The sequence below is a fragment of the Hydra vulgaris genome, chromosome 06 (assembly GCF_038396675.1).
Source record: "Hydra vulgaris chromosome 06, alternate assembly HydraT2T_AEP".
Lineage (NCBI taxonomy): Eukaryota > Metazoa > Cnidaria > Hydrozoa > Anthoathecata > Hydridae > Hydra > Hydra vulgaris.
This window is the reverse complement of record NC_088925.1, coordinates 40,595,790-40,608,987: the sequence shown is the minus strand read 5'-3', so window position 1 is coordinate 40,608,987 and position 13,198 is coordinate 40,595,790. Positions and strand designations below refer to the sequence as shown.

The window sequence follows — 13,198 nt, the reverse complement described above, 5'->3', positions numbered from 1 at the left end:
TCATGACTCTTTATTAGAAATAAACAAAAAGGATTCAGAAAGGCCTCCTTCCCTTCTTTTTCGGGCGGTTAATAAAAATCCACTATTGCTTTTAATTTTTCTATAAATTGTTTAGGCATACACACGGCCTACTTAGTAACAGGCCTGAAAGACGCGGAAAAAAAAAAAACTGTAGGCGGATGTTTGTAAAAACAAAAATGGAGAAAGTTTTGTGGTTTTTTTAGTGTTTGTATATATTTTTAGGGTTTATATATATATATATATATATATATATATATATATATATATATATATATATATATACACATATATACCCTACTACTTGCTTGATGATTGTGATAACACATGAAACTCAGAGTATATATATATATATATATATATATATATATATATATATATATATATATATATATATATATATATATATATATATATATATATATATATATATATATATATATACATATATACCCTACTACTTGCTTGATGATTGTGATAACACATGAAACTCAGAGTATATATATATATATATATATATATATATATATATATATATATATATATATATATATATATATATATATATACAGTATTGGACAAAACATTTGCAACCATCATCGAACAATGCTAAAAAGTATTCCTAATTTTACATGTCTTAAAAACTAAACGAACTATACTACCACAGCAAACAGTTCAGGAGTCTGGAGTCATAGCATGCCATGACATGAGCAATCAGCTGACAAGTGACAGCACACAGGCAGAATTTCGTTGACAAGTGCCATTTTGCAGCGGACAAAACAAGTGCAACTATTTTGGTTCGTTTCATTTTCTTAAGTCTGGTCCGTGTCAACGTCACGGAAGTTTTTTAATAAATAAAGGAAGTATCCAGAAGTTTCCAGAAGTTTCCAGAAGTTTCCAGAAGCATGCAGAAGCCTCCAGAAGTTTCCAGAAGAAGCATCTGGAAGCATCCAGTAGCATCCAGAAATATCCAGAAACATTCAGAACCATCCAAACGCATCAAGAAGCTTTCAGAAGCATCGAAAAGAAACATCAAGAATCCTCCAGAACAGGTTCACACAGGTTCATTTTACTATATAAGAGACATGTAAATCGACATGTAATTCAGTCAGTATATGGAAGTCAATCAGTCAGTATTATCAAGACAGTTTATCAAAGTGAATTTTATCAAAGTGTTATATCGAAGAACATCAATACAAGAAGTGAAATACAACAAGTGTTTCATTACATCAATACAGTCCACATCCAACCAAGACGTTGTGTTCCACAGAGCATTATATTATCATTACAAGGTAAATGTAACACGGTAAGCCTTGAGAAGCGTGATTATTTATTTTTATTATTTTTATGACTTCAAGTGCAAAAATGGCTCCCGACAGTCTTGGATTGGAACTAAGAAAGAAAATTATTGGCGATTAAGTAAGTGGAAAGTCACAAAAAAGTATTTGTAATAAATATCACGTGAAAAAATGGACCGTATCAAGACTATGTTCCAAATATCGTTCTACGGGGAAGTTGGCAGCAGATAACAAAGGTGGAAGAACGCGTTCCACCACTTCTAGAGTGGATTCTATGATCGTCAGATCCGTCAAGAAGGATCCCTGGATATCATCAGTCGAGATATAAAAGCAATTAGAGCTGCCTGTATCGGACCGAACAATCAGACGACGTGCTGTTGAAACCGGATTGTTTTTTCGACGCCCTGCAATGAAACCGCTGATTTCACTAAAAAACCAGAAGATAAGGCTCCTGTTTGCTACATCTCATATTGACTGGAATGTGCAGAAATGGCGAACTGTCCTGTTCAGTGATGAATCGAAATTCAACATCATTGGGAGCGATGGCATTTGCTGTGTACGTCGACCAGCCGGAAAACGCCTCGATTTACGTTACTGCCATAAGACCGTGAAGCATGGTGGAGACATTGTAATGGTCTGGGGGTGTTTTTCTGTTAACGGTCTAGGTCCAATACATCGAAACAATGGAATAATGGACCGTTTCATGTATAAAAATATCTTGAAAGATGTTATGTTACCTCATGCTGAATGGAATATGCCAATAAAATGGGTTTTTCAGCAAGACAACGATCCGAAACACACCGCAAAAGTAGTCAAGCAGTGGTTTCAAGACAACCACCTATCGGCGATGGATTGGCCGCCTCAATCTCCGGATCTCAACGCTATCGAGAACCTGTGGGAAATCGTCAACCGCAGAATTAATTGTGAAGGTGTTCGTAATAAGGATCAACTGTTTGAACAAATTCAAAAGGCCTGGGCAGCGATTCCACAAAGTTTCATTGATCACCTGATCGAATCTACGCCTCGAAGATGCAAGGCTGTGATCGACAACAAAGGATTCAAAATATTGATAACGAAATACAGCTTGGTCAACATTTTGTCGAGTTGCAATTGTTTTGTCAAGAAGGAAATCAACTTTTTTTAATACTTTTGATTAATTTATTAATTTTCGTGTACAAATAATGAACTTTGTGATGAATAAAACTTGAAGAAATTTGTCTCTAAACAGTTACATAGTTATTTTTCTAAATTGAAAAAATGCAGCACTTTTTTATAAAGAAACTAAATTAGCATTATTTGGTTACACTCGTTTTGTCCGATAATGTATATATATATATATATATATATATATATATATATATATATATATATATATATATATATATATATATATATATATATATATATATATATATATATATATACGTATTTATATATTTCAGTTATGTATATAGATATAATGCAGTAATGTATTTACATAATATGATATACTATACAATATATATTTAAAATCAATTGCTTATAACTATTTGATAATCAATATTATTTTATTTTTATTTTATATATTTAGTAAAATGTAATCTTTCAAAATAAAAAATTACTATACCATGCCTTTTAAATGTTGTGTAACTTGTTGTAGAGGAAACTATGATAAAGAGCATAAAGCTAAACTTTTTCGATTACCAAACAAAAACCGTAATCCTCAAGAAAGAGAAAGATGGATTAGATCTATTCCAAAAGAAAACATTCCAAATAGTCCAAATACATTCATTTGTGAAAATCATTGGCCAGTTAATTATGAAACTTGTCACATTCATGGTAAAATTTGTCCCTTAAATCCACCAACTATTTTCATCTGTGTATTTCAAAGTCAAATTTCTACACCTACACCAACAAAAAGAACAACAACAAAATCACTACCATCTACGCGTAACATGAAACCTGATGAAATTTCAGCTCACTTGGATTTGTATGAAATTAGTTGTTTTGATGATCTTTGCCTAAAAGTAAGCAAAAAAGTTATTCCATTTCCAGTAACATCTTTTACAGTGGATGATGGTTTAATAGTTCAAAGTAAGGATTATATTGGTACCTTTGGTATTTTACAGTTTCTTTTAAAAGTTAAAATTGATATGCAATTTGAAGGTTTTCATTTTGGATCTAGATGCTCTATTATACTACTGTGCAGTAATCGAATACATAAAATTACATCTTACTTACAAATTTTAGAAGCTGTTAGATATTTACATTCCGTTGAAATAGATCATAAAAAAAACACCATCCTACAACAAGTTGTTAGCATGTATGCATTAATATTTGTTGGTAATAAAAAATATTCTCCTGAAATTTTAAGTAGGGGTTTTGAGTATTTTTCAATTTCAAGATCTCTTTACAGTCGTATTAGAGATGACTATGAAATGCCAAGTATTGTAACACTTGGTAAACTTATATCTAAAGTTAGTAAGCTAGAGGATTTTGATTTCCTTAACAAATGTTTTATGCAACTAGAAGATCCTCGTTAAAAAAATGTAATTATTATAATCGATAAAGTTTATGTAAAACCAAAACTAACGTATCAAGGGGGTAACTTATATGGAAAAGCAGTAAATACTCCAGAACATTTTGCAACCACTTTTTTTAGTTTTATGATTTGCTCATTATTAGGAGGAAAGAGGTTTTTGTACAAAGCACTGCCAGTGTATTGTTTAAGTGCTGATTTTCAATATGAACAAATTGTTCATGGCGCGCAACTGAAAACATTTTTTTACTCTATGATTATGTACATCTAATCAAATCTATCAGAAACAATTGGTTAACTGAAAAAATGCGAGAGTTAAAGTATTCTAACTGCGAGCTTGAAAAAACTGCAAAGTGGGTTGACTTGAAGAAGCTGGTTGAGTTAGAAAATAATTCTATTGTGAAACTATCAAAGCTTAATGAAGTTTCTATCTGTTCAAAACCTATAGAACAATAGAATGTTGCTTTATGTCTTAAAATTTTTTGTGTTGAAACGTTGACTACACTAAAAATTCATCCAGAAATGCAGGATTCAGGTGGAATTGTTGATTTTATAGTAAAAATTGTACACTTTTTCAATGTAATGTAAAAAGTCAATTCGAAGACGTTAAAACTAAAGGCTTAAAAAGGGCTGTCTTTGATAACCCTTACGATCAACGATTAGAATTTTTACTTGATATAGCAAGTATGTTTGAAAAAATAGTTCCTAAAAAACAAGGACAAAGAGTAAAACAACTTACCAAAGATACTGCTCTTGCTTTTGCATACACGAGTAGAGGACTGGTTGAATTAACTAAGCATCTCCTCAGCACTTCACACAAATATGTATGTCTAGGAAATTTTCCAGTGATCCCATTGAAAAAATGTTTAGTAAGCTACGTCAAGGTTCCGGTGGAACTTATTTTATTAATGTTCAAACAGTGCTTTCAATGTTCAAACATCAACAAGTTATACAAAAAGTAAATATTAAGAAAACAAAGCTTCTCCTTGATTTAAACACAGATTTTGATGGAATTCAAACAAGTTGTGAACATGCTTGTTTGAAATGAGAATTTTTGCTAAATGATGACAATACTTTCAATGTGTTTCATAAATTTTTAAATATGGAGTTAGCCTTGTCTAAGTCTGTAAAGATGGCTTTAGTTTATATTGCAGGATACATCAGTAGAAAAGATGTAGATGAATATGATACACAGTTCTACTACGACGAATTTGGAGAATTTACTAAAGAAATCAACAGAGGAGGCTTGAAGATACCTGGAGACAATATGTGTCAATAGGTGATTCATTGCTATGTTTTTTTCATCACATCATGTCATCAGTTTGTAGAACAAGTTTTATAAATATAACCATGATGATGATAGCAGAATTTTATGGATTTGAAAATATAGATAAGTTTTATGGAAAAATATCTAACATATTATTTAACAACTATAGCAAGCTTTACTCACCTCGATCGACAAAAGAACCTTTTTAGTACCTAAATTGTCACAAAAATGATCATAGCGGAGCAAAAGTATAAATGTATGTAAAATATTTTTTGTGAAGTTGTAGGGTTTGAAAATTTGAAAAGAAACATTTATATTATTGAAGAAAAGTGTTTTTTTTTTTTAGTAATCGATTAAAAAATGTTATCTTATTGTAAAAGGTTTTTAAAATACACAGCTCTCAAAATTTGAAAACAAGCAATTTAGCAACTAGTATAGCGAATTTTAACTCAACTTATTTGTTTACAAAATTATTTAAATCGACATATTTGTTTACAAATTATCCGCCTAATTTTTTTTTTCGTCTTTCAGGCCTGTTATTAAGTAGGCCGTGGTTAAAATAGTATCCAGTTTTTTTTATTTTTTTTTCTAGTATATTATGCAATTTATGAAATAAAAGTTTTTTTTGAAAACTTGATAAGGCCAGCGCGAGCTAAAAAAATAATATATATATAAACAAAACAACAGGCTTTCATTTCTTTATTATAGCTCGCAAAAATTGTCTATTTGTTAGTGAAAATTTTTCCATGACCTAACTTTTGAACACCCCTACTGTTCATCTTTACTTCGAATAACTACAACTTCAACAATTTATACAAACTTCTTTTTTTAACCACAGCAATCGCAAACCAATGTCCAGCATAGATTTCATCAAGATCGTTCCTTACGTCTCAAGTGTTTTCTTTTGTAGTGATATTGGGCAATTATAATGACAAACAATTTCTTTTTTAGGTAACTATAAGCCGCCACACAGAATTTATAAATCTGTGTGTGAAATAGATACAATTATGGTACTTTATGTTTTGACTTTTATTGAACATGAATTTATCAAAATTTTTTACAAGAAAAAAAAAGTTATTTTGGGAAATAAAAAAGTTATTCAACACATAGTATATTAAAATCGTGTTATCGGTACATTTTTATAATAAAATTTATTAGCTGCAGTTTATATATAATATATTTAGTTATATATACATTTCCCTATCTACCATAATATTTCATCGAAAAGTATTTACATAGAATAAAAAAAATAAAGCTCTAGCCCTTACAATAAAAAAAAACAATACGTGGGTTTAAAAATTTATAACATTATTGTCATTATTTCTTTCGAAGATTTTTTTGAATAGGAGAAACAAAAGTTGTGTTGTTAAGGTTATGAGCTTCTGTTGTTATGGGAAGATCGATTCGAGAACTCATTAGTCCAGGATCAGTTGTCGGCGTCATAATACTACTGCTGTACTTATCTATTATAAAAGGAGAGACTGAAGAGACTTTCATTCTGTTTGAATAAGGAGTGGATGCAGTTAGCACAGCAGAAAAATCGTTATAGTTGTCGTAAGTTGTGTCTAACTTTTGAGATTCACGATCTAAAATACGCGGATCGGCATTACGCGCAACTTCGTTAATCGAAGAACTCATCTTTTGACGAATTTCTCTGATTTCTTCATTCTTCTGAGCTGTGCGGTTAATGAAAGATTGTTTTTGTTGCATCTCCTTCGCGAGTTGATCATTTAAAGTATTTATTTGGTCTTCCAAACCTCGTATACGCTGTTTATGCGCACGTTCACGCGCATCATGCGTTCGATCTAAACTCTGCTGGGAAGACTTCATTCTCTCCATTTCTTTCATTAGATCATCTCGATGACGCGCAGACATCGACGCTAATCTTAAATATATAAATAAAATATATTTGCCTTATTTTTTAATATTGCAGGCAAACCCGTTTAGGCGGCGTTGATACGGGCGGTAAGGACAATAAACTGGCTTATCACCACCGGTATTCTCAAAGATTTTACTTTACTTTGTAGAGGACTTTTGTAATAAAATTTCTGTAAAGAAAAATACTAAACACTTACTTTTTATTATGTTGCAATTCCTTTTCTTCCAAAGTTTCTTGCAGCTGCGATAGCTGTATACGCAGTGAGTTTATAGTTTGCTCGTAATTCGAACGGATCTTATCCGATTCAGTTTGATCATTCTTTAATTGAATCAACTCCTCATCAATAAGAAGTTTTTCTCTTTCTAACTAATTGGGAAAAAATGAAATCTCAAAACATAAAGCTCAACAACATATTTACAATTCATTCCAAAAATAAATTTTTAATTGAAACAAATGTTATTAACAAAAATTAACCTGCTCAACAGTTGCCTTCAAAGCACGCTTTTCTTTTTCAACTTTAACACTGTTTTTTTCAATATCACGTTTCTCTTGTTCTCCTTGAGCAAGAAGTCTTTGCTGTTGAGCAAGACGCTCTTGCAAGTTTTTTTTTTCTTCCTGAAAACGAGTTAAATATAAAAGAGCAATCATCTTAAAAGGATTTAAGGTACGTAAGCAGGAAGGGTACATAAGGTACGTATGCAGGTAGGGTACTTAAGAGTAGGCAGGTAGGGTACGTAACTTTAATATACTCATAATTTTTTTCATGATACCTCATGATTTTTTTATCAATTGATTTTAAATGTTAAAAATGAACAAGAGCAAAAAAAAGAAGGATATTTTGGATTTTCTTGGTCATTTTTCTTTTTTATACAGTTTTAGTGACATAATTTGTTCTATACTTCGCACACGGTCTTTAAAATATATTTTTGTTTTAATTTTAAAAAATCAAATTTACGCAAAAATATTTTCTGAGATAAACGGAAAACCAAATTTATTTCATTTGTGGTTATTTTTACTTTTTACCTATGCGCTTCCTTTTTTGAATATTAAGCGCTCCTCTTTTTGCATAACTATACTATTACCCACATTACTGGGTATGTACTGTAAGGATGATCCCTTAAAGATTTATTACATATATAAACATATCTACGGCAATGACCTTGAATTTTTCTAACTTATTGAGTAGTTCCTCGTCTCCTACTTTATTCTTCTGTAGCAATGTCTGAACTTGCCGAAGTTCACTTTCAAGATTAATACGTGTACTCTGCAGAAAGAAAAAAAAACAAATGAAATATTTGGGAATCGTTTATAGAAATATTAAGAAATAATAATAAAGTAGAAAATTTATTTACCCCTTACTAGTAACATAATATAATCAAAATACCTCTAAATTGGCTATTTCATTCCGCAAATACAAAATTTTATCGTTCTGCTGGTCGTTTAACTTTTTGGTTTCAAGTAATTGTTTTTTTAAGTTTTCGACCTTCTCGAATGCGGCTCGTTTTTCTTGCTCGTTTGATACAATGATGCGTTCTGTCTGTTGCAACTTATCCTGCAGTGAAACAACAACAGATTGTTTTTCACTAATGATGGCAGAAAGTTCTGTAACTTTAGATTGAAGAAGATGCTCTTGATCAGTGCTTTTCGATAATGACATGTTTAAGCGATCAACCTAAGTAACGAATATTTAAAAATATTTCTAATAAACAACTGTCATTATTTCAAACATTTTTTTAATATATATATAAATTTGGTTAAAAATTTGTTTTACAATAAATACACTCTAGATAAATTTACGTAGGTATTAAAGTTTAAATGTATTAAAAGCTATTAGAAAACTATCTGAAATAAAAAACTCAAAATCTTTTTGCTTTTCATTATATGTGATTGTCGGTAAAAGAAAATTAAGAAACTTCGAAAATCAAAACATTTTTATTCATAGTATCTTACTGTTAATTGAAGAGACGAAGATTTTAGCTCAAGGTCTTTACAAGTTCGTTGAAGAATTTCTAATTTTTGTTTGGTAGCATGCTTTTCATTTTCAGCATCATGTAACTGACTCCGAAGACGATCAATATCTCCTGAAATTTGTTTTTAATAATGTACATTACAAATTAAATGAATCAAAATTATATATATATAAATATATATATATATATATATATATATATATATATATATATATATATATATATATATATATATATATATATATATATATATATATAACATCCCAGCCTGGTATCTCCATTTGATATCAGACACGATATTTAGACGAATAAATTGGTATTTGATAGCAAATGTACCCACTGGTTTCATACCTTCAAGAGATTTTTTCTTTAAATCTGTCCGCGTGATGCGCGACTCAGCGCCATCAATTTGTGAACGCATTGCTTCAGCTTCTTGCTCGTACTTTAGTTTATGCTTATGAGCTTTCATATATTTTTCTTTAAGAGTGCGTTTTTCAGTTTCCAGTTGAGCAACGGTAGATTCCAATACTTGAAATTTTTCTTCTGCCGTTTTCCGTTCTCGTTCAAGTCTTCGGATGGTTTCTTCTTGAAGAAGTAAAGCTGTTTGAGCAGTACTTAAACGCCCGTCAGCACCCCGTTTATCTGTAAGAAAAACATGACGGGAATAAAAACTGCAATACTCAAAATAACGCTGGTTAAATTAAGCTTTTGATGATAATGATAGTTGTTTATTAGCGCGCATTTACGTGTCAACGCATAAAGAAATCCTCATGTTCGTATATGAGTGTTCACGTTTACAAATATTTAAAATTATTTAATTTATTTATGAATAAAATTTATTTATGAATAAAATTCTTAAAGCAAGTAAATACCTTCTGTCGTATCTTGAAGACTTTTTTGTAAAACGCTTAAACGATTTTCATAATCAAGCCGATCCATTTCAAGATTTTCTAGTTGACGCTGAAGTCCGCCAATGTTTATCAAAGCTTCGTCGCGCTCATGTTCTAAATCTTTAAATTTTTGTGCAAACTCACGTAAAGAGTTACGAACATACTCGGGATCCATTTCATTCGAAGTTTCAAAGCTGACTAAAATTGTTTATAATAATAAAAAAATAAACTTTTAAATTTGTTATAAAACTACGTATTTTGGACGTATTTTATGCGTGTTGCTTGTTAGTGAGTATATAACTATTTAAATATATTTTTTAATGTGTGCACACACACACACATATATATATATATATATATATATATATATATATATATATATATATATATATATATATATATATATATATATATATATATAAACACACACAACACTAAAACTGCAAACATTACCATTTTTACTAGGTGGTGTCTCATCAAATTCACTGCTTTGATCGTGCGAGCTTTGTAAATACGCTCTATTCCGAGCGTAAGGTGCGCGACGTTTCGGAGTGACATTTTGCTGGGGCGAAGGTGTACTATGAAACAAAAATAAAATAATAATAATAAAAATATAATTACATTTAACTTTCTGATTATTTTTGATTAAGCAGATAGACTTTTAAAACAAATGATTTAAATAATAAAAAATGAAGGAAAACCAACACGTTGTTCAGAAGAATAAGAGATGCATCCCTAGCGCATTCAAATGAGCTAACTACTAATGTTTCTGCATTGCATAAACGATCCTCTATCAAATTTAAGGTAGCCAGCAATTGACAGAAAAAACCGCTTTCTTCCAACATAATCACAAATTCAAAAATTTAAATTAAAAAATTTGGTAACCAAGATTGAACAAAAATTAAAGTGTAAAATCTTTTTCGTTCAGTAATAATTTGAACACAAACTAAATGCTCATTTTTAAAATCTAATTAATATATTAATTTAAAAAAATTCAATTCAATATATTGAATCAAATTTGATAAATTCAAACGCGATATTTTGCAATTCATTAAATTTGATAAAGTAAAAAGCAACTTTTTCTATTTGATAGCTAACAATATAATAAAACAGTTAATAACATTAAGATATATTTGATAGCTAACAATATAATAAAACAGTTAATAACATTAAGATATATTTGATAGCTAACAATATAATAAAACAGTTAATAACATTAAGATATATTTGATAGCTAACAATATAATAAAACAGTTAATAACATTAAGATATATTTGATAGCTAACAATATAATAAAACAGTTAATAACATTAAGATATATTTGATAGCTAACAATATAATAAAACAGTTAATAACATTAAGATATATTTGATAGCTAACAATATAATAAAACAGTTAATAACATTAAGATATATTTGATAGCTAACAATATAATAAAACAGTTAATAACATTAAGATATATTTGATAGCTAACAATATAATAAAACAGTTAATAACATTAGGATATAGGAAAAAAAAATTAGATAAGTACAGCTATTGAAGTGATTAGATATTTAAAGTCATATAAAGTTTTATATATAATGTATATATATATTATATATATACATTATATATATATATATATATATATATATATATATATATATATATATATATATATATAATATATATATATATATATATATATATATATATATATATATATATATATATATATATAAATCTAGGTTCTTGTTGTCATTGTATTATTTTAAATGGTTTTATTTTTACTTAATTTTATATATATTTTGTAAATTTGTATTATATATTTTTACTGCTATAAATTTTATTAAGTAATGCAGACTTTAGCTTCATAAGATTACAAAAATAAAAAAAGATGTAGTTTTTAAATAACTTGAATCTCCTCCTATTTGACTAATACCTACAAGTGACTTTTCCATGTACTTACAAGTGATTGAATAAAATACTTAGAGAATTATGTCAATTTATGTAAATTGTCTTATTTTATGTAAAAATCTTTCTTTACATAATTTTAAATAATTTATGAAAATTTATTTGAGTTTAGAAAATTTATTTGAATTTTAAAATTTTATAACTTTTAACAAAAATAAAATTCATTTGTATCAATATATTTAATTGTAGTATACCTAAAATGGTTGGCATTAGAGATAAGATTTTATACATATTGATTGACATGCAGCATACATGTCAAAATAAAATAATAAACAAACAAACAGAAAAAATAATAATAATAATGAAATTATAATTTACAATTAAATATATATAAAAAAAGAGCACTCAGTTTAGACCAAAAAATAGTGGGATAGCATTTTGTAAACGTGCTAGTCATGAGCACGCTGGCCTTAAAGGGTATGCCGGAACCCTGCATGGGTCTTTTATCTTAGTAGTGCCTAATACCATAACTAAAAAAAAATGATCAGATTAATGTTCACCGTTGGTTTCATAAATTAAATTCTTTATTTAATTTATGGAACAAATTAACAAAGTTTGATTAACTTTTATAATCAATATTTTGTATAGAACTCTTGTGATCTTATATTTAGATATATTTCAAATTTTTTGTGCATATAGGAATAATTTAATGTTGTTGGCATTAATTTTATGTTGGAATAATTTAATGTTGTTTATGGAATAATTTAATGTTGTTGGCAATGGAATAATTTACATTGTTGGCATATGGAATGATTTAATGTTGTTGGCATTTTGTTGGGCATTGTATTTCTATATGAAAGTAATGTTTTTATTTGTCTATTTCACGACAGTATTAACACACAGCAAGGTAATTAAGGATAAAAAATAAATTATATCATTTAACTTTACAATATTCTGTAGCATTTAAAAGCTTGTTAAAAAACATATATATCATATATGCTTTTAAATGTTTTTTTTTTCAAATTGTGTGATTTTTGTGAAATAGTGCACTGCTGACACACTGTAAATATTGTTATTAGCGGTGTGTTTCAATTAAGAGTAACTGTAAAAATCCAGTAATATCTTATGCAGATTCTATTCTATAAAAATTTTAAAATTGTATAGAATAGATTTAAAATTATTTCAAATTAGTTCAAATTAAAAAAGTAATAAACTTAAAATAAATTTATACCGCAGAGATTACAGTCACTTGATATACAATGTTGCTTGTTAAACATTTATTGACATAAATTTTATTGACTGTTGCAGTTTTCTTGATTAGTGGATGTTGATTTGAATTAATTTATTGCACAAATTAATATTTACACTTGAATTACAATGATTTACTTGGATTTTACACTTGGCATACCGTTGTAGCTGACTTTTATTGTATTTCAGTTAAAATTCTTATCCAACTTGTTATTAA

The 13,198-nt window shown here is 28.5% G+C and overlaps 1 protein-coding gene across 1 annotated transcript in view; it reads right to left on the bottom strand.

The window, feature by feature from the left end:
• Positions 1 to 6,178: 6,178 nt before the first annotated feature.
• Positions 6,179 to 13,198, bottom strand: part of LOC100204705 (rootletin) — a 58,414-nt gene continuing 51,394 nt past the window's right edge. Inside the window, exons 23-31 of the mRNA XM_065800149.1 lie at positions 10,294 to 10,418; positions 9,823 to 10,038; positions 9,302 to 9,592; positions 8,931 to 9,061; positions 8,365 to 8,652; positions 8,140 to 8,244; positions 7,455 to 7,595; positions 7,177 to 7,346; positions 6,179 to 6,986 (exon numbers count right to left, since the gene is read on the bottom strand). Coding sequence (XP_065656221.1) covers positions 6,419 to 6,986; positions 7,177 to 7,346; positions 7,455 to 7,595; positions 8,140 to 8,244; positions 8,365 to 8,652; positions 8,931 to 9,061; positions 9,302 to 9,592; positions 9,823 to 10,038; positions 10,294 to 10,418 — 2,035 coding nt within the window. The 3' untranslated portion in view covers positions 6,179 to 6,418. The remainder of the gene's footprint in view (positions 6,987 to 7,176; positions 7,347 to 7,454; positions 7,596 to 8,139; positions 8,245 to 8,364; positions 8,653 to 8,930; positions 9,062 to 9,301; positions 9,593 to 9,822; positions 10,039 to 10,293; positions 10,419 to 13,198) is intronic.